A 23154-nucleotide genomic window follows, 5' to 3' on the forward strand; every position below is an offset into this window, starting at 1 on the left:
TTATACATGTATTCAGTGCACGCCACTGGACTCGTGCCCTGTAGTGAGCCGGTAATGAGTTGACAATGATGACTATATTTGGGATGTTCGTACGTTTGATCGGACTGATTGTCATAATGATAAAAAACCTGCAGACACATGCTGCCAGTTTACAATTTAATTTTTATGATACTTACACGTGTACTTAGTATTATCTAAGTGCAACCTAAATTACAAAGAACAACTTAGATTCGTATTTCTACCAATTAGGCTTCGATTTCACTTCCCTGTAACAGACTGCGCGTTAAAAGCTGTTATATTCTTTATTACTTGAGGAATAGAGTCCTTTTTAGATTAGTCATAAAGTAAAATTGCATTGGTAGGTTCCGATTGCATTGGCAGAAGCCTACAAATGCACTGATATATGCAAGGATATATCATAATGTGATAAAGTCAGCTCGGTTTCACATTGAAGGTCGTGGACACATTCCGGAAGATCAGCGGCGAGATACGCGCTAATCTTAACGCATATTTATTGAGATTATAGCTTTATCTGATTGGTAATACGCCATTCTGTTAATGCAGTCCATATTTTATAATTGCCTGTCACTAATACGTAATAGGTTTTATAAATCAGGAAACTTTGTTATTAGATAAGTATCTAGTAAACAGGCCTATTCGACTTATTCTTCTATCTCTGAACCATTTCACCACTATATAGCAGTATGATTGTGCTAGGCAGGCCATTCGGTTTATTGTTTGCTCTTTTATTTTCTACTGAATATTTATTCATTGTTATTAGGTACACAAAACAGATAATAACTAAAAGTAGATCTAAATATAAGTAATAACCATTTTGTTCTAAGTTACAACCCAAAGTATGTGTACACATCTTGGAATTTAATTAAACAAAAAGGTAAACATAAAATTAAAGCTAAAAAAACGCTTAAAAAACGATATATATATATATATATATATATATAATTTCCCTAAAGATTATGTGGAATAGTGGTTAATAATTTGATTTTTAAAAATATTTATCCTTTTGTTAAAAATGACAATATTACGATTACTTGATACTAAATCATTATAAAGGCGGCACATGCGATCGATGGGATTGTAAGAGGAAGTACTGTACTTGTAGAAACTAGGACAAAGGTTTTAAAATATTTAAAGAATCAGTAATATTTGATAAAAACCGTCTCATTGAATGCGTTGTCTTAATCAGCCCAGAAGTGGCGCACTAATAAGCTAATGGCAATCGTACAGACATTAAGAGCTTTATATATGTATTATATATAGTATGTTCTGTAACAAGTATGAGGCCGAATTTACTCACATAGGTAAATATACACATAGTGGGTCAAAAACTTTTTCTCATTTTCCCCATTTTATGGTAAATATTTAACATTAGAGGTAAAATAATTAATGTTAACTGCTAAATGGAATCAAGAAACTTTACTAAAGTAGAGTTGTTTTTTGCTTTTTATTTTAATCTGGTGTTAACGCGAGTATTAGCCTATTATCCGCATATCTCCTTTCGGAAAGGACTTTTTAAAGCATAGTCTCACCACGCTGATCCAATCCGGGTTAGAGGGTTTTAGGAAATATTATCCCTTGTCAGTGACCGGCAGCTCAAAGTGCTATCCGAGGCACGAAGATGGAAAAACTCCAAATTGCTAACTCCAGAAAACCCTAATCTAACAATTTATACCCAACCTGAGTTTAGTTAGGGTTTTTTTTAAGTTTTAAGATGAAGAAGAAGAAGAAATACTTGATTGCACACAAACATCAAAATATACATAAAATAGAAAATGAGCAAGAGAACTAGAATTGTAGGTATGCAAAGGCGGCCTTATTGCTGCAAGCAATCTCTTACAGGCAACCTCTGGCAGAAGGAAAAGCTGCAAGAGAGCGGGTTTTAATTGACGGACTAAGCAGATAGCCCATGATGATTACTGGAAAACCTTCGCTTATAAACAGAGCCCCACTCCTCCGGGAGCACGTTCTATAAAGTGCCGCCCTGTGACCATGTTACCTGAAACGTAGGTGCTAAGCATCATGTACCTGTAATTACAGTGGCAACCACACTCCTCAGACCTGACCATAGCAATTCTGCTTGGTGGAAGAAATAAGAATGATTTCAGGATTTCCCTGTACGAGCTCTGTCACAAAAAGCTACCACTAATCTCGTGAACATACTAACAACTAGACCAAAGATTCCCTGCGTTTCGTTTGATATTGGCTGTAACTTAGTGGCAGGTTAATAGCCTTCACTATCAACTCAACACTGAGCGTAGCAACTTTGAACTTTATATAAAGTGTATTTAAGTTTATGACGCTTGGTCGACGTGTGGTCAACGCGGTGCTCACTCTTCGGATACTGTAAAAATACTGAAAAGTTATCTTTGGAATGTCATTGAATCAAATATCATAAAGCTCACATTCCAATGCTTTCATTTCAGATATATATATACCTAAGTGATTTAAAAAAAATTCAAAATGATTAAAAAAGTAGAGCAGTAATTTTACAAACTAATCTTGTTAAGAAAACTGATTCAAGTTTGTTTATTTGTGCGGATTTTCAAACATTGACTAAAAGTCAGTTTAAAAAAATAATTTTGGGTTGGCTAGCCAGTTTATGGAGAATAAAATATAGATAGACCACGCGGTGGTCAGATTACCAGCCAGAACTTTGCTACTGTTTGTAAACTATTAAACAAAACTTTAACTTAAATATTTAAAGGTAGTTAGCTGATTTTAAATATTTCAAATCAAAGTGATAACTTTACACACCAATTTAAACAAACAATGCAAATAATAAACACACTTTTATATTTAATACCTAGGAACCTACTTGCAAATTATTGAATTTGTGACAAACCATACAAAAATTAAAACGTAGCTCCTCAAACATGAGTAAGAATAATAAGAGAACACCGAACTACACTACAAAGTAGCCTTACATGAAAAGAGTGTATAAAAGGAAGCTTTAATTAGCAACCTAAATAGATAAACTAATCCTTCGGCCTTAACAAGTGGGAACAGTAGTCTAATTATCTCGGCATTGTTAACGTAATTAGTGCAATGGCTTAAATATAAGTTCTCACGTTCTGGGTACTCGTAGAATGATTCTGGCTGGTTATACCTAAAGCACCAAATTCAATTAATTTAATGAATGGAATGAAAATAACAAAGAATAACGTTAAATATAGATTTAACGTTATTCTTTACGTTATTATAGAAGTAACTATAGAGTTACTTCTATATAACTGCAACAGGACGATTCCTTAACTCCAATCACCTTAAATATCGATGGAGAAAACCAAATCTGTTTTTCCTTTTTTAACATTTAAACTCTTATTATTCTTACATAACATAGGGTTTCTTCGGGCTAGATGATTAAAGACTGACTATTTTACACCATAACACTGTCATGTCTAAAAAGATTTTAATAAATCTTATTTTATTAGAAATATTGTATCATCTTTGTCCACTTTTGTAAAGAGTTGGTGATCTTTATTGGAGATAGGGGACAGAACACCTCAGCGGACAGCAACACAACAGCGGACAGCAATAACCCACTCACTTAAGAATTAACGTTAATTAATACGTACACACATGCCACATATTATATAAGGGCGTGATCGCTAACACTTTATACAAAAATTATAGATTTTCTTGTTAACCTTCTGCCTACTAGTCATCTAAGATTAGGTACAATGTTGACTTTTAACCTAATGATAACTATTCGTAGTTAGTCAATGAATTTGAATCCGACGACGTACGCCAAAATCTCTTTCAAACCTCAAATGCTTACCCAACGCAGTCGACAATTTTTTTGTGCTGCTACTATCACACTTCATACCTCTCGATTATTAGTATTAATTTTTAATAGGAAATGAAAAGTATAATCGGCTATGTGCAAACGTTGTAAGGGCCCGAAGGTGTGTCTCCCATTTGTTTTTAGTTGTTATATATTTTTGGCTCTACGTTCTTCAACCTTCATAAAATTTGGCTGGCACAGATAGCATCTTGGAGATGGACATAGGTGTATTTTGTATTCAGGAAAAGTACAAAGTTATCAACCGTTTCAGAAAATTTACAATTTTTTACCTTGATATGGTACCCCTATTTGCACGCCAACAATAAAAAAAGTTATTTTCGATAAACAAAGCGTTACGTTAAAATAAAATAGACATATGGTGCACGCACATATGTCTATTTTATTTTAACGTTTAAGACAAATGTGTGAAGCCGGTTCAGATGATAAAAGATTGTACTGAAGCACTTTCAGTGTTGGACAAATGCAGGCTCGTGACGTTATCCTCATTACAATAGCGCATAACCACCACCTTTTTGTTCACGAAATAAATCTCTATCTCTATGGCTATGATGTTCATTATCATAATTCTCAGCGTATTAATATCCATGTACTTGTGGCTTTTCTTATAGGAAAGTGGATTTCACAGCTTAATGAAAATTTAAGTCTCTTCTTGGGCGCATTATTACAAGGTACCTACTGAGGGTCGTAACAGCATTGCAGTGCTTTTGTAGCATTGTTTTCCGCTACAGCCCTCCATACTAGTCATGCACTAAACACTTTTCCCACAATAAGTCGGCCCAGGACATTCTTCGGAAAAATTTTATGTTTTTAACTAAGTAGTATTAAAAGTCGGCAAAAAACACAGAAACTTTAAATTTAATCAAAAAATTTACCTATATGAATGAAAAAATATCATAACCAAATGAATTTTTATTAAGATTCCGGTATCCGCGGAGACAAAACTGTCTGATATACAGGGAGACATCCATATTGTACAAATAATAACCTTGGAAAACTTGTTATGCAAAACTAATATCACGAACCAAAAATAAGTTTATTCTATCGGGTATACTCAACGTTTTACACACAATACGAGAAAATCAGTAGATCCCCAAAATTATTTAGTGTATAAGAAAAAAAACACTCCCAAGAGCTAACACAATGGCGACTTTAATAGGTTACACGTAAAATAATAACACCTTTTTTTGGGTGTTCTTTCCAAAATATAAGCTGATGTACAGTGTACCTACACGTTTTAAAAGGTACTCGGATATCATTGAAAATGAATATATTACTGGTTAGCCTAGGATACAAAGAAATAACTATCATCAAGTTACGCCTCTGTCATGTTAGTGTAAGTTTTCATGTAAACTAAAGTCACATTAGCGTAAATCTGTAACAAAAGATGAATGACACATTTACAATAATATGAAAAAAATATTAATCAGAAAGAATCATGATCCATAACGGAGTTGATTGCGATATAACAGAGACGATAACGATATGATAATTAATAAATTCACAATAATAGACTACACTTAACAACACTATTTAAGTTTGGGAAACAGAGAAATATTTGAGAAATTTCAATAATCGAACGCGCAAAAAAAACGTGTTCTCTTACTTATTTACTTATTATTAAAAGCAGTGAGCCAAACAAAACAAACCTTTTAAATGAAAAGATAAAGTTTGTTTCCATAAATTATTAGTTTGACGGAAAGAATATTATATTTTTTTGGAATGTATACCACATTAATCAAATGAAGGTATACATTAAGTTTTTAATAAATTAAGTTTGTAATTTAGAAACGAATTAGAAATTCTTATGACCTCAAATCGTAACAAAACGTATAAAGTAATGGCCGAAAAGATAAATCAATATTGTTAAAAATATATTCAATGTTTTTTTTTTTTAATAAATAAATAAATAAATATACTACGACAATACACACATCGCCATCTAGCCCCAAAGTAAGCGTAGCTTGTGTTATGGGTACTAAGATAGCTGTTGAATATTTTTATGAATATAATACATAAATACTTATTATATACATATAAACACCCAGACACTGAAAAACATTCATGCTCATCACACAAACATTTTCCAGTTGTGGGAATCGAACCCACGGCCTTGGACTCAGAAAGCAGTGTCGCTGCGCCAATCGGCCGTCTATAATGTAGACTTAGGTTCTAATAAAAACAATCGATCCTCTCTTGCTTCTAACGAAAATAATACAAGTATGTTACATATTAAAGATAGTTTGGAAAAATCCAACTCTTGTTTAACAGAATAGCTTTAACTATTAAAGGTTGACGTTAAAGATCGGACAAAGTGGAGAAAGTTTAGACGGAAAGCGGACTTGAGTGAGTGTACATCGGAACAACAATTAGAAAACAAGATGAAAAGTTGCTTGTTTATGATTGGATTGACTCTATCCAGCAATCATTCGATGTGGCAGAAAAGTAGCTATTAAGAAGTGCAAATATGCAAACCCTGTTTAAGAATTAATTTTTGCGGAAATTAAAAAAGGGAAAATACCAAATGAGTATACTACTTTAGATGTACTCATTGCTGCAATGAAGTAATGGAATGTGTACTCTTCTGATTTTATAAAAGGGAAATAACATTGAATGAATTACTGCCTTTAATGCAACTGTTAAAAAGCGCAAATTTATATTACCTTACCTTATAGACAAACTGTATCAGATATGAGTACCTACTATTTATTAAGAAGTGTAAAATGTTGTTACACCTCGTCAAAGATACATAGTCTTAAGAAATTTAAAAGGAATAAAGCAGGGATGTCAATATTCTGGAAGCACAATGGAATATTGTTGAAAGGAGTCAAACGTATAATCATTTTGTACCTATATATAAAAGCAAATTAAAACTTAATAACCTACTGACTGAGTAGTTTCAGACATAATAAAGCCTTAAAACCTAAAATTCCGAAGTAAAGTTGGTTCTAAAGCATTAGCAGACCCTAAGGAACAAATATACAACACAGCCTCAAAGTTATTTTTCATGTATTCAATATTTTTGTATTATCAAATCAGCCCCGCCACAAATCAGTATTAATTGTAATGTAAAAATGAAATTCTAAGAAGGCACTGACATTTTATAGTTCGTATATTATGTTTTATTTAGCAATAAAGAGTAGTGCGTGAGTTATTTAATCAGGTTCAGAAAAATACCCACGTAAGAATTGATAAAAAGGTTATGACTAGTTTTGTTATCTAACAATCAATCTATCAGGAATAAAAATAGAAGAAGAGTAAGTAGGTATGTGTCTTAGATCGAACAGCCTACTTTCGTTTCATCTCCCGTATTACAGACCACAGTGGTGTTGCTTTCTAATTATTTTAATGTGTAACGAAAATTTGGCTGTTCCGTCATCTTTAACAGTTTTAATTATTGTGAAACACTGCACGGGACTTCATCATATATTTAAATTATGTGCTCGTATCAGTGGCCTGCGTCTGTTAGACCGGTCCACACACAAACTAACACACTCACACATGTTTACGAAAACATTATGGTCAAACTGTTGATAGAAACCTGCTGACAAGTTGTAGGGAGGATTGCTGAGACAAAGCTTGAAAAGGACTTCTAATCTATACTTAATGTAAAAAACCAATAATACTGGAATTGGAATGCTGTGGCTCAAGATAAAAATAACTAAAAGGAAATAGAGGTATAGCAAGGAAGCGTCTATTAAGACGCTTAGTTTAAGGAAAATGTTAAAAGATATGTTTGGACGAGTTGGTAATTTTTCATCATCACGTGTAGATCCATCTATATTTAGGTGTTTAGGTTTTAGGTGTTTTATATTATTAAATATAGCCTTAAAAAATAACTTATGTAATGTTTCATATTGCACCTTGAAATGCAACGCTTTTTGTGCGCGGTGCAAACAAACTAGTCTTTTAGATAAGTCGACTTCACGTACTTCGAAGTCCGGCAATCGTCCACTCGGTCGTTTCTAATGGCCCTCCGCCTTCGAAATATACATATGTATCTAATATTTTATAACTTTTCTTTAAAAAAAAAAACACTTTAATCGTATGTTAGTTTTTTTGCTTGAAAGTAATATTTCCCACATTACTATTGAGCAAAACACGATCAGTTAAAAAAACTATTAGATTAAAAAAAAGGTGTATGGGGCGGCGCTAGTGAAATCAGCAACCGTGAATTTTAACGGCCTACTGATTGCATGCTTCGGTGGTTACCAATCCTACAAAGCCGTTTTCTACTTTATGTGTAGCTATCTATGCACACCGATTACATAAAAAATACCTACTTTAAAGTCTATTATATACAAATTACCTACTTGACAACATTTTACAGATTTCAGATTGTGCAAGATTAGGGTAATGCAATGTCTTAGGATACGAGTGTAACGAGAGGTTACGAGGCGCCTACGACAGCATTTTTCCGGTGCTTATTATTATAATTTTTATTCGCGATTAATTATAATAACAAACTTACAGAGGTAAGTCATTTTTAGAGGGAAGTATCTGTAATCGTTATTTTATTTTTTGCGCTTCACAAGCTCTGCCAAATTCACTTCGCGAGGAAGAGGGATGTCATCCGTAGAAGCGAAATATGAATATTTGTATCAACATAATTTTCTTCGGATGGATTCCTTTACAGAATTACGAGTACTTACCACCCTGCTAAGTCTTAATGAAATACTGTCCTCTTAATAACAGGTCTTGTCAAAAGGCACTGTCAAGCACTGGCAGTGGCATATAAAATGACATTACAAGTGTACAGTTACACTGACATATACAATGTAATCAGGATGGGCATACCCTATCCGAACACGTTGTTTACTGCACTATTGCAAGGGTTCCGTAACTAATTAGAAATTCTTATAGGATTGCTTATAGAAAGGGAAAACAATTGAATACTTGTAAAGGATATATAGCCATAAAGATGCTAGAGTTGATGCTGGACAGACACACAGCTGTCCTTTCTTACAAATGTGATAATTCAAAGAGCATATTTTAAGTAATAGCCTCTCATTAAAACCTACAAGACATTTTCCAGGGACAAACATGAAACACACAAAAAGTGAGGAATTTGGCGCGTAAAAATATACGAAATGAAGATTTAATAGATATATTTCTGAGACAATAATTTCATATTATGTAAATTAAACTTAATTTGCTATACTCAGCGAAAAGCAGGAGAATCTTTATATGTTTTTCAGGGCTTGATAGAAGCCTCCCTCTCACATTTCCATGATACTCGTATTTTATGAAAATTAAGCTTAATACACCACGCTCCGCGACAAGCAGGAGAATGTGTATGGACGAGGTATGTAGATTGTACATTGCTAGTAATCTATTTGGAAATTATAAACTGCACCATAGAGATTCTACTATAGCAAATTAAACTTAATTATCACCAAATTGTACTCTCTTGATATGTATTTATATCTCTGTAACTACTTTTTTTTCTTTGGTGTACAATAAAAGTGTATTCATTCATTCATTCATTCATTCATTCATTCATTCATTAATTTTCATAATATATCATGGAATTCCGCAAAGTAACGCCTGCTTCTATCCAATACAATAAAATAAAGGTAGTCATTACTTGTTATGCCTAAAATCTAGGTAGGTATAACCTATTCTTTACCTTCTTATTTATATTATGTAAAACATGGTATCAATGGTATGGAACCATTTCTGATTAGTTGTAAACTCACGCGAAAACCATCACCACTGCCTTATAGTAAGAGGCAGGCTGCTATCAAGCCCGGATGTTGCAAAGGCTATTGATAGTGTCTGGCAAAGGGTATGTTTGTTGAATTTACCGGCTTAAGGACTTCAGGTGAAGCCGTGTGATTTGATCGACAACTTTTTAAAAGCGCGAAGTCTTAGTCACCGTTGATGTTCTAGCTATGAACTTAAGTCATACACGCTGGAGTTCCACAAGGTTCAGTGATATAACCCATCCCATTCATACTGCATAATATGTCATGTTGCTTAATTTGTTGCATTGTTACGCGCGCACAAAGGCCGTGCTGAAGCTTTTCCCTAACAAGGGGATTATAGAACCTCACTTGTGTCTGACATCGAGATATCGTATATTAAAGCTCCAAATATCAGTGTGCCTGTTTACCGCAAGAAAGAAAGTGTTTACTCCATTTTCAGCAATTACCCATGTTGTCGTCTAAAGGTATTTTGATTTAAATTTTGAAAGAAGTCCAGTTTCACAACTACTTGAAAGGTAAATATATATTTACTTGCAAATAACTTGATCAAGTTTTGGTAACTTCAAACGTACCAGCAAAGAAATTTTGGCGCATCGTTTTCAAACAATTCTATATAAGAAAATGTTTTGAAAAATTGTTTAAACTGTTGCCATATTATCAGTTCTCTGAACGAACCAAGAGTCACAGAAACAAATATCCTCAACACCTAGGCTGGTATACTTCGAAGTTCCCTTACAGCCGATCATTTTTAGGCGGAACCGGCTTCTAGCTGCGGTCCAGAACAAACTTTCTTAAATTATCCCTAAATAGTTCCTCTGTTTCTGTAGATGTACGCTTGATGTTAAGGGGAAATTAGTCGCCTATAAAAAACCAACACTTTCCAGGGCATGCAAAGAGCTTGACCTTCGAAGTGCAACCCTGTGCCCATAAACCTGAAGCGTAAAAGACTTACGCTTAACTCAACCACGCCCTTCAGACCGGAACTTTGCATGGCATTAGTACCTGCTTCCCCGGACGAGTTCTGTCTTAAAAAATTCGCGGTACGATACGGCGTAAGCGATAGTAGATCACTTAACGTGAAGTCAAGATTGGCAGAATTTAACAATTAAATATTATCACATTATTAGGTATATTATTAACCAAAACCGACGGTTTAACGTGCTCTTCTAGCCACAGGTATGCCGTATGGTAAACGAAAAATTCTAGCTAGGTTAGGCTAGGATTAGTAGGTACTAAGAATGTGACAGAAGAACCCTGGTTTTGGCTACAATCAGAATATTATGTAGAGGTGGTGGCTTGAGGTAAATCATTAGACTGATTCTTAGACAGTGACAAATATAAGACGAACAATGGAGTGCCCTCGTTCCCCCTATTAAACGTTTAATTAATGACACAATAAAGTCGAGATGACCTCTTTCATACTGTAAGTAATCCTAGAGACCGCAGGGGTCAAGACCACAATCTGATTTTAGACAGCCTTATTGAGTCGCGGTTTTAGTGTTAGAACGTTCAATGTTTGGTTTATAAACATAACGTTTTTTTGACAACTAAGATTTTCCTTTTCAGTTAATCTTATTGCTTTATTACGATGGCAGTTAAACACGTAGCTTGTCTTATGCCTTTTGTCCCGGTTTTGGTATTGGAACGCTTAAAGTTTGGTTTAGCAAAAGATGTTTCTTTGCAACTAGCAGTTTAGCCGATTTTGTAGTTTGACCTTATCGTTATGTTACGATGACAATTAAAAACTAATGGATTAAGTAGGAGATTAGCAGTAAGAGTGATCATAGGTATTTTATGTAAATATAGTGTTAATCAAACCTAGTGGTGCTGATTCTTATGTACACAAATCTCTAAGCTATGTTGACAGACCTAACAGTAGTGCTGTCCTTTTCTACAAGGAACGTTGTGAAAAGGAGAGCACTACTTTTAGACCTATCATTTATATTACTTTAGAGATTTTGTACAACCGAACCAAAACCCAACTATGAAAGCTTTTGCTTAAACTTAATGTGAATAAAATTATTTACCTACCTACATCAATTTATGAACCTCTGTTATTGATATTTTGGTAAATTCAGTATCGGATTGTTTTTTTTTATTGTGGAGCAACATTTAACATATCTAAAATAGACCGTTTCCATAGGATCCGTGGCGATCAGAATATGATTTTGAAATTTAAAGGGCCACTCGATCTCCACACTCAATCGATCATACACTTGAAGGGATATTTACTTTTTTTAATTATAAAAAAATATCAATAACGAAATAACCACGAGTTCAAAAACACATTCTTAAGTTCTGACTACTTAACGATAACATATATAAAATTACAAATTTAAAATAAAAATGTCTTTTCTATAAAAAAAAAAATTATGTTCATTCGTTTTGGTATTTCAAAAATAGCATTACATCCCTGTAAGAATCATTAAAAATAATAGAGTTATATAATCTATTTATGACTAAAATAAACCAGCCCGTGTTCATGTGACGTTGTTAGGTTAGTGGAGACATAACAGGTTAGACTAGTTAAGTTGAGATAGAGCTAAGAAACAGTTTTAGCACTTTACTATCAAGTTATTTTAAGTAGATAGATTATATTATACTTTTAAAGAGGTACCTACTAGCAAGTCAGGAGTTATTTTTATTCAGAGATATCTTAACGGAGATCTACGTACTCGTACTACTGTGGAGTATTGAATTGACATGAAGGAAAAATATTTTATGCATATCTACTACTCTAAGTACCACGTACCTACCTATCCAGTGACTTTAAGCTAAAGCTGCTTCAACATGTATTATTTTATAGGCGTTTAGATTACTTAAAGCGTAGAAATCTATATTGGACTGAGTGTTTAAACTGGCGATTACGCAAGTAGAAATTCATACAAACGTGACCAGATTAAGTAGTGTAGCAGGTAGGTACCAATTAGGCCAAATAGAGGTGAATGAGTCAGATAATGAAGTCGAAGACAGTAGGTGTGTGAACAGAATGGGTAACGTACGTGGATCATCGCACGCTGTGCAGGAGGTGAGCGCGCTGGGGCGGCGGCAACGGCGCGAGCGTTGCGGCCAGCTAGCGAAGCACACCAATTGAGCTACGGGCGCAGATCGAAAGTTCGATGCAAGATCGAGCGCGCATATGTAAATATCGGCACATTTACAAGCGAAAGGGTTCACCAGAGCGGCGCACTAACGCAGCGTTGCGCGGGAACCAGTCCGGTGAGATTCCTTCGATGTCCGATAGAAAAATGTCGAATGAACTTCCAAGCCCATCACATGCACGAGTGTCTGATACGCGACGCGGCCGCCACTCGACTGCCGCCCTCCGCTTGCCGCCACTCTGTTGGTATATTTATCGCTTAATTATTGAACTCGTCTCTATAACAATTACGAGGCAGCTTGGCAAGTGGCAAGCGCTGAAGGCTGGCAGAGGACGTGCGGCGCTACCGCGTCTGCGCTCGGCTGTTGCGTCACAATCCGCACTGTCGGCGCACGCGCAGCCTTCAGATTTAATCTCGGCTAATCCAATGCTCACCTGTTACTATTTCAAACATTAACCTCCAACCTCTGTTACAGTGGGCATTTGTCTATTTTTTATTCAGAAAGCATCTTGTGGTCACCTACCTTGATGTCAAATTTTCTAATAATCAAAGATCATGTTAGACCATGCAAGCTCAAGGTGTAGGTGAGACTGCATCTTCAGGACTTACTTAAGTAGGTACCAGCTTGTTTCTAACGGACAAGTCTAACATGAGGGTAGGTGAATAAAAAGGGAATTTTATAAATCACCGCACAATCACTAATCTGTATCTGTGTTTTTCAACAATTTGGTCCTACAAGTTTGATGTAGCACATATAATATCATACCAACGATTTTACTGTAGAGAAAAGATGGAACTCATATAAGTATTTTTAAAGGACAATGTAGTAACATTTTTTGTACCTTAAATGTGTTAATCAATAATCTATAAATATGTAATAATTTTTAAGTTATTTAGGTACATTCGCTCCAAAAAAGTTCTCAGATTTTGATACATAGCTATAACTGTCTGTATCTTCTAAATAAAATCAAAATAAAATGCATGCCATGAAATAAAATGCACCTTTTTTTCTAGTGTATAGAAAAAATACTTCCATTAGATTTTACTCTACGAAGTGTATTGCCATGAATAATTAAATACTATAACGTAGGGCAATGTGTTCATTGGTAAAAAACATGTAAAGAGAATTTAAATAAACACAATGTATTCGTTTGATTAAATTCTCTTCGAGTTCGTTCTTTCCCAAGGAACATACAAGAGTTCCTTAAAGCGTTTTAATTTTTAAAAATCTATGCTATATCTTCTCACCCGAGCCCATAACCTTAACAGCTGACATCAATATTTAGATAGAGTATATACTATATAAAATAAGTAGGTCAAAAATAATAAAAACGACTCGCCAATAACTTTACATCTGTAGGTATATGTTAAAAGAACAGATCGAATATCTTTCCTCCATTATTTTATTAGTCCATATTTCGGAGGTTAGGAACTTGTGGTATATCCAAAAAATTAACATTCGTACAGCTAGAAATATAAGCTTCTTGCGTAAAATACAAAATACTGTGGCTGTATGGTTACGGATCTTTGCCTATCGTGACGGGGACAAAAACAACCCTTATAGATATGGTTAAACTTCAAACTATTGTCATGTGTCGATGTCAATTTGACAATAGCAGTTGCTAAAATTGAAACTGAAAAAGACATAAGAAAATGCAATCAAAATCTACACAAACATGTTTTTAATTAAAAAAAATAGTGCGCAAATAGTTTCATTCTAATTAGAAGAGACTTATTATTCAAAATGTATTGCCGCCTGAAAATACCGTCCGTTTTTTTTTTTTTTCATTTATACACAATTATTTATATTTGAACGGACAAAACATATAACCTTAAATTGTCTTTTCAGATGCAGTTGTGTAGGAGGAATTATTTGCAGATCTTTAAGCTCAGCGGAAATATCCACAGCTTTAAGGCCTTTTTATTTTAGTGTTCATCCTGATTTATTTGGAAAGTATCCAGAACAAAGGGTTAGTAATTACATAAGTACTGATTTTATAATATTTTCTATAATATTAGAAACGAATGCTACAAGTCATCATTTTCAATCTATTTCACATTTATATGTAAAGCTGCAGGGCCCAGGCCTCTCGTAACAAAAGGATTTAGCACTGGGATGCTTTACATCACTCCAAATGCACATTGGCAGGCTAACTTGGCAGGTTATCAAGTAAGCACATCTAGCTCAAAGCCCCTTAAAAAACAGCAGCAAATCACATTGAATCCTTTCATTCAAATACTGTCTAAACAACACTTGTTTGTATGTTTAAATAAGCTGATGTTCTTATAGCCACAAATATGGTTGCTTGCACATCAGCTTATTCAGCAGTATATCAGTTGAAGCCATTGGTGGAATCTGAAGACCCAGTGTTCAGTCAGTCAGTTCAGTCTTCTTATTATTTTTGTGCAAACTTCTCTGCATCCCTATTAAATTCGACTCTTGCATTGTTAAACTCTTCCTTCAGCCAAAATCATCCTATGATTTGATATTTCAATTCAATTTAATGAAGACATTCACTTTGACTTTTTAGAAAATAAATGAAAATTCACTACAACAATTAAGTGCTCTTATAGAAGCCCAGCAATCTAGTCATAATATGTCTATACCAAGTCTTCCATTCTATTTAAGACAAAAGGACAAGCCAGAAGGTATTTCCTAAGTTATTTTTTGATTATATTAAACATTAAAGATTGCAAGTTATAATAATGAACTTTTATTTCAGGTAATTTCAAACTAGTTAATATACAATTAAATAGCAGAAATGTGAGAGAGACAATAGTGAAAATCTTAAATGCCTGTGATATATCAACAAGTTTTGTGGATAAACTACCCACAACTTCTATTAAACAACATTCCAGGTAATTTACATCAATGTTTAATACAATTTGGACCCAAAAATCAACCAATCATATTTCTATTTTAAGTGAAATAGGTGGACAGACAACTTGGATGATTAACATTGTAGAATCAACTTTGTCATTTGAAAAGCTCTACAAATGACAAGCCTAGCCTAATCTATAGCTTTGGAAGTTCTGTCAGATTTTAAAATGATTATGAGTATGCTTGACTACAAGCTTTTTGCAATACAAGAAGGCAATAGTCCTAGTTTTTTGGCACTTTGCTTTTGAGTTAACAATGTTGTACCATATATTTTGTAAATTTTTACTAGGAGTATTTACTAAATTTTATTTCATTTATGAAAATTAAAATTAAAAATAAATACATTATATAATTACATAGCTATATAATATAGGGCAACAATCATAAAAGAATGTCAATTCAATGTATTAGAATTACTTAAATTAATTAACTTGAATCTTTTTTAGGAACATTGATTTTACTAAAGCCTATGAACAGTACTCAACAGAATTTGAAAAAGCAGCTGAGGTGAAAAGAAAAGTTGAGGAAAAGAGGGCTATCAACAATATTATGTATGTAATAGTATGTCAAACTGCGATAAAGAATAATAGTTGATGAAAATTTAAACAAAACCTAAATGATAAAGATATGTAATCATGTTGCAGAGAGTGGATATATGAAAACAGTGATATTGCAAAGGAAAAGTATGAATCAACAAGTGCCACAAGACACCAAGTTAAAACCCTTATTGAACAACTCTGCAAAACATATGGTATAAAAGAAGTTGGTAAAGCCTACATGAGTATTTTTTATTACTTTTTCTAATTTGTTAGATGTTAAATTTTTTTATATTTACTATAAGTATTTACTATGCTTTAGTTTTTAATGTTAACATTATCTCAAGGTTATATAAAAAATATTCTCTTATCTATTTGACAAATCTCACCCTTTCATGAAAAACAATCTGAGAAATTGTCTTATGTTCTATTTCTGATGTGTGTATATTTGTATACTGCGACAGTTCGTTTCACTATGATATAAACTACAATGTATATGGAAATTTAATTATTTAAACAATAATTTAATATTATAAATGCAGAAGGTAGTTTGTGTTGATGGCAGATCAGAGAACAGTTGTCATAACCCCTAGGACTTCCTCCGACTAAGACAATATAACGCAAAACGTGCAGCAGCATCCTCTCTGCTACTACTACTGACTAGCTACTGTGAGTACAAACCGGTCTGCTCAGTGTGGTGATTACGGTCAGACGGGTTGGGACAGGCGTTTAGTCCAGCAGTGGGCTGCTAGACTTGGTGAAATGGGGAGATGCATCTGCTATCACACAAAAATACGTTTTGCTACAATTTAAATATATATAATGTAAAGAGGCAATGTTGCCAAAGCATTTTCAAATAGACTTGTGATATTTTTTTTTATTTTGAAAGGTATAACAGTATAACTTAACATTTTTATGGTTTTAGGTTAAGTATGATAGTGGATGGAACATCAGTCACATTAGAGGGGCCTTACAAAGTCTTGCGTCTATGGCTTCGCAGCATACAAAACATATGGGCAATTTAAAAGGTTTGCTTGAGTTTTTTTTTGTCAGTGCCCATTTAATTTTTTGTCATAATAGCTATATCAAAGATGATGTTTTTTTTTTTGATTACAGCCAGAACGATAGCGTTAGGTCAATTCACTGGTGTAAGCTTAGATGGTGACGTTTTTCTCAATATCATCGACGTCCGAAATGAGTGGCTTTCGGTGAGTTACTCTATAGATAATTTTATTCCTTACTTAAATTACTAGCGGTTGCCCGCGACTTTGTCCCTTTATTTTCCCGGGATAACTATGGCTGTGTCAAGGATGCTAACTACTTCTGTGCAAATTTTCAACACAATAAGTCCGAATTTTGTCCGGTTTGGTCTTGTAGAATGCTTTGGCTGTCGCCCTACCCTACCGACTAAGGATTGCCGCCAAGCGATTAAACGTTGCCTTACGATGCCTCGTAGAAACCGATTAGTTTTAACCGACTTAACTTTGAATGTTTTTCAGTTAATCAAAAAAGTCAGCCAAGAAGACAGCGCCTTAATAGAGATACCTAAATATGAAAAGGCCTTATCCAGTATATTAAGAAATATACACATCTGTAGAAGGTAAGTTGTTTAGTCAATAAAACACATGGGTTGAATTAAATAAATGTATATTAAATAAATTTAATGTAATGAAATAAAAAATCTTATGACCGTTTTCTTCTAGAAAATTTATGCCGAAAGTGTCAGCAGCCCAGTATTGCAGTCATCTTAGACAATTGATTACATCAATAGGGGACTTTTATGGCAATGGCAGGAAAATTCCAGAATCTGTGCCAGAATCTCTCAGTAAATACGAAATTGTTGTAGAACCGTAAGTAACAGAATCAAGTCATGAAGTCAAAAACTTTCTTCATTCAAGTATTATCGCAGCCTTAAAGCCACTTTCAATGGTGATCTAAATAGAAATATTTGCATTGTAATGGTATGATATGTTTTTTTATGTAAGCAGTTTAAATATAACTTGCTTTAACGTTGAAGAAAACCTGTATGTCCAAGAGTGTTCTGTAACCTTGGCCTAGGTGAACTGCAGCCCAAACCTTTCTTATTATGAGAGGAGACCCATGACTTGAAGTGAGCGGCTAATGGGAGTTGATTGATTATAACGGTGGTATGACGATCTTGAATTGATGATAAAGAAGGTATGATTCTTGACGATGTAACTCAGCGGGCGTTGGAGAGAGCTATGCTGGGATTATGTCTATATGATCAAATCAGGAAAGAGGAGATTTGTAGAAGCGTTGGTAGACCCCTGACGAGGGGGAATGGAGACATCAAACGAGTAGCAGGACCCAAGACCTTAACATTAACAAGACCTTTATATTTGAAATTTCCTACCAAAGATCTATGTCCAAGAGTTGATTTCCATTTGTTGAGATGATGGTATGATTCTAAAAATCTACGGTTCGAAAAATGCCCGTCTTACTACCATCGCTTAAAGGAGTATTATTTTAATATTATTGACTTTTTTTTATTTATTTTAGAGAAGCAGGCCCTTTGATGGTGTCCCCCACTGGTCAGTTTATCACGCCATCGTCTTGTCCCGCGGAGGAACTTATTCCATTCATCGCGAAAAACCTCGACGAAGCCACATTACTTCTCACCGAATATAGCATGTGAGTTATTCACTGTTTCTAAAGACACTGGGAGGTATAGTTTAGGCTATATCAGATATCCTAAAGTAATGCTCTAAACTTTCTACTCATTTGATAATGTTTTTTAATTAATATATATTTATATATATGTATATACAGTCAAACCTGGATAAGCGAGAGTTCAAGGGAGCACAATCTCATTCTCGCTTATAAAGCTAATTTCGTTTGGGTTTCTGTTTTTGTATTTTGAATGTTTTTCTTTAACTCATAAATTTTGTCGAAAATTGCTTGCTCGACTGTCGCTTATAGAGGTATAGATAAGTAGCAGTCTCACTTACGGAGGTCCGTGAGGGAATAACGACTCTCTCTTACAAAGGTTTCTGTTTCTCGCTAATAGAGGTTTTGGGAGCTTAAAATCACGGGTCCTGGCTATTACTCTCACTTATAGAGTTTTTTCACTTATCCAGTTCTCACTTACCCAGGTTTGACTGTATATATATATATATATATATATATATATATATATAATATATGTGTAAGGGAATTATGAAATACTGTTGAAGGGTGTATAATATATTTCATAAGGAATCAACCTGTAAAAATATTAAATCAAAAAAGCATATTTATTTTTGCATACAAAGTAATTCCAAAAAACAGTTTTTACTTATGACAACCCTATTGAAAATAAAAGACCGACACGCGCATAGTACCTACACTACGCGACGCGTAATTTTGCAAGTGATGTTATGGCCGTATCTGATTTCTTTCAGTGAAAACTATGGCAGTGGTTTACTAAAAACTTAAGCGTTTCGGTTTCACAGTACCTCTTAAACATGTAAAGTAATATTTCGGTTTTCATTTACACTTTGTGTATATATGTATATGTCGCGTCACAGCAGATTGTAGTGTGACATCATTTATATAGCTGATGGATGGATAGTAAAACACACATAACTAAGAAAAGTTAGTGGTACGAGGTTAGTGGTTCAAATTCGGACCCCCGAAAGTGAAGTTGAAGTCCTAACCACTAGGCTATAACCCCTTGTAATATTGCTTAGCCCTAAGCAATACTAAAAAATAACTAATACAATTTGTTACAGCAATAAACATGTGGAAAAAGCGCTTCATAACGAAGTCAAGGAGAGATTTGGCTTATTGGAACTTCAAAAGGACGACAGCATTACGCCAGGACTAATGATCCTGTGCTGTCAAAGATTACTCACTCGAATCGATAAAGTAGGAATGGTAAGATAACAATTACGCAAAATATATCTTAGTGATTAGATCGCACGATTTAAGTATCAGTTTTGCTATAATCCACAATAAATTTAAATAAATAATAAATATACTACGACAATACACACATCGTCACCTAGCCCCAAAGTAAGCGTAGCTTGTGTTATGGGTACTAAGATGACTGATGAATATTAGTAAATTTATATATTCTGAATTTTCTTTGGTCTGGTGGGAGGTTTTAGCCGTGGCTAGTGACCACCCTACCGGCAAAGACGTGCCGCTACGGTTAGGTGTTCCGGCGCGATGTCGCGTAGAAACCGATTAGGGGTATATACTACCATACTCCATAACAGGTCAGCCAGCTACCATCTTATACTGCATCATCACTTACTTCCAAGTGAGATTGCAGTCAAGGGCTAACTTGTGGAATAAAATAAAATTAAACCCATACACTTAGTCGATGTCTACGCGGCGTCGTACCGGAACGCAGTATCGTTTGGCGTCACGTTTTTAAAGATTGGGAGGTGACCGAGCACGGCTAAAGCCTCAAACGCCAGACCATAGAAAATTCGGAAATTAATAATAACCAAATCATAGCCGGAACCTCTCAATTATAAGATTTCTGCGCCAGGAAGGTCGTTAAAATCTCTAAGCAATATTCAAAACATTCAGTTTAGTTCACGTAATAACATAAACAGACTTACACATTTTTGAGAACATTATGACAACTCTCAGGCATGCTGGTTTCGTCAAGATAGTTTCCTACGCAATGAAAGCAATTTATAAATACTGAATCGCTTAAACCGCACATAACTCCGGAATGTCAAATAAATAAACAATACTCACAACGCCATCCCGCCCCAAAGTAAGCGTAGCTTGTGTTATGGTTACTAAGATGGCTGCTGAATATTTTTATGAATAACATACTTCAATACTTATTATATACAGATAAACAAACTTTTTGAAAATGTTTGTGTTTACAAACACTTAACAGTTGTGGGAATCGAACCCACGGCTTTGGACTCAGAAGTCAGGGTCGCTGACCACTGCGCCAATCGGCCGTCCAGTTGGGTGCGTGCCTGTGACCGTACTCTGTATCCACGAAAGGGAAGCATGCCTGCGAAGCACAATAGTTTCTCCCGCGTAGTATATCTTTGGATATTGACTACCGTGGCTGAAATCGGTCAGGGAAACGGTTTTTATGTTTGAATGTTTAAATGGTTTTTGTTTCAGAAATTACACGGAAATATATTATACGTCACTCATTACTATTCCGTGCTGTCGGAGGGAGTACTGTGCATACCTTGGAATTTTAAGTGAAAAAAACTGCGTTATTGATCAAGATAAAATGAGTTTATTGACAGAATCAAAATATTACAAATATTTACAGCATCTATACAAATGAAAAAAAATAGTACAATACCATAATACAATTCCAATATTTACTAAGAGAAACTAAATAAAATATACATTAGCAAAATGTACCTAATGAAATGTCTAGTTAATTTTTCAAAAGAGAAAGAATGAAATAGCTTATAATAAAAATTACAAATAGGTATATTAAATCAGTCTAATAAGCTCCAATTGTTTTATTTCAATAATTATAAATTAAAATGTTATTGCTCTCAATTTATTATTAAATATATTTAATGCTAGTCAAAAATTGAAGGGAGATTGAATAATAAGGGTTAATTTTGGCCAAAATGTCGTTAAAAACAGCTTGGATATAAAAAAAAATAGGCGAGCGCTCTATCCCCTTCAGAACGACTAGTATGAAAGCGGGGAAAATAAAATTGTATCTTCTCCCACAGCTTTATCAACTCTCCAAGCTATGTATGTAGCTTCGGTGGAAATAATTTCCAAATAATATACGTGTTACAATACCTAAACGAAGGAAAACTTTTCTTTTTCTCTGTTGCAGTGCTTTGGCAGGTGGAAACGTAAATTTTATCCCGTTTATATATAACTTTTGTCTTCTACCTTGCTGGCTTGGCTTCAAGAACTGTTTATACAATGCCAACATTTGCTACCAGTCTCAATATCACTTCGTATAAACTATGCTAAGTACTTAGATTACAGTTAGCCCTTATAATTTATGCCCCTTAGTTTTTGTTTAATTTGCAAATTTCTCTAGAACTAATTGATTAAATTCGTGTATTCGATGATTCACGTGGGTAGGATCGCTACAATTAACACAATTTTATTAAGTGATTTATATTATGTTATTTATTTATATGTATTTATTTATATGGGAATAAATAAATAAATAAATATTAAACGAGCCTCACTAATCGTTAGGCTATCTTGGTTTACTGTTTGTTTATCTGGTTTATTTCTTTGCCGTGCAATACATAGTAGTAGTCATTTTATTGGTGTTAATACGGTTGTACCAGTCTTTGCTAATAATAAAGCCGAATAACTCGGTTTTTTGTGTTTAGAACGATAATCTCCGATACTACCATACCCAGTCGATGTAAAAATGTTAACAGCATTTGACGGTCTGATTCACGTGGAAGATCCAATTTTGTCCAAGTAATCCGGTCCAAAGTTCCATGGTTAGCCTAGTAAAATTTGACCGGTTTACTTTGCAGTCAGTTTTTGTCTTATTCTTCTTCTCAGTCGGTTTGCTCTTATCAGAGTGGTTGTGGTCATCTTTTTAGTGTTGTGTGGCACGCTTGACTATCCGTCACCACTCTTCGCTGGCTGGCTTTCTTGTATACTCGTATTAGGGGACGGCTACTACAGCCTTAATGAAAAAAACTGATACTGTATACAATCGGGCGTTATTTTTTGGAAGTTAAAAATTACCAATACGCATTAAGTTATTTCAATCACAATAAACCTACTAAAAAGGGCACGTTTTAAAAGATTCAGCATCGACCAAGAGAATAGCAAAATAAGGAAACTCACGTCATTAGCCGCAGATAAATAATGGACCTAGATCGGTTTTCTTGACTGCTTACTGTGATTAGTTTTTGATTTGACGATGCTCTGGCATGCTCATTGGATAGTATTCTTCGTCTTCGGGAACGCTCCATCAGACCGCGAATTAAATGAGTTACTTCCAATGTAATCGGGTTCAAAGAAACTCAAGATAATGCACACCTCCTCTGAGATTGAAAAGGAGAGGTCAATCAACCTAGGCTACGTTCACATCTTTCACATCAATGTATTTCACCGATTATTATTCTTGCTTGTTCGCGGTTTCTACTATAGGACTTTCTTGATGTAACGGCCG

General features: G+C 34.4%; 2 protein-coding genes across 2 annotated transcripts in view; one reads left to right on the forward strand and one right to left on the reverse strand.

Moving 5' to 3' along the window:
- LOC120627659 (protein decapentaplegic) overlaps positions 1–12833 on the reverse strand; it is a 37264-nt gene extending 24431 nt beyond the window's left edge. Inside the window, exon 1 of the mRNA XM_039895678.1 lies at positions 12534–12833. The gene's annotated coding sequence lies outside the window, so the exon portion shown is untranslated. The remainder of the gene's footprint in view (positions 1–12533) is intronic.
- A 1433-nt stretch (positions 12834–14266) lies between these two features.
- LOC120627271 (T-cell activation inhibitor, mitochondrial) lies at positions 14267–21459 on the forward strand. Its single transcript, XM_039895192.1, has 13 exons — positions 14267–14399; positions 14482–14602; positions 15164–15281; positions 15356–15491; positions 15960–16064; positions 16158–16275; positions 16975–17077; positions 17166–17257; positions 17549–17649; positions 17753–17899; positions 18570–18701; positions 19781–19925; positions 21150–21459. The coding sequence occupies exons 1-13, from the start codon at positions 14377–14379 to the stop codon at positions 21234–21236; spliced, it is 1428 nt and encodes a 475-aa protein (XP_039751126.1). The 5' UTR covers positions 14267–14376; the 3' UTR covers positions 21237–21459.
- Positions 21460–23154: the final 1695 nt, after the last annotated feature.

This window comes from Pararge aegeria, chromosome 11 (genome assembly GCF_905163445.1).
Source record: "Pararge aegeria chromosome 11, ilParAegt1.1, whole genome shotgun sequence".
Taxonomy (NCBI): Eukaryota; Metazoa; Arthropoda; class Insecta; order Lepidoptera; family Nymphalidae; genus Pararge; species Pararge aegeria.

Bases quoted from the DNA above. Each gene is read 5' to 3' on its own strand.
- LOC120627271 (XM_039895192.1), top strand. From the start codon at position 14,377: ATGTATTGCCGCCTGAAAATACC. The intron at 17,258-17,548 runs GTGAGTTACTCT...AATGTTTTTCAG, and splicing joins TCCGAAATGAGTGGCTTTCG to TTAATCAAAAAAGTCAGCCA. The intron at 17,900-18,569 runs GTAAGTAACAGA...TATTTATTTTAG, and splicing joins TACGAAATTGTTGTAGAACC to AGAAGCAGGCCCTTTGATGG.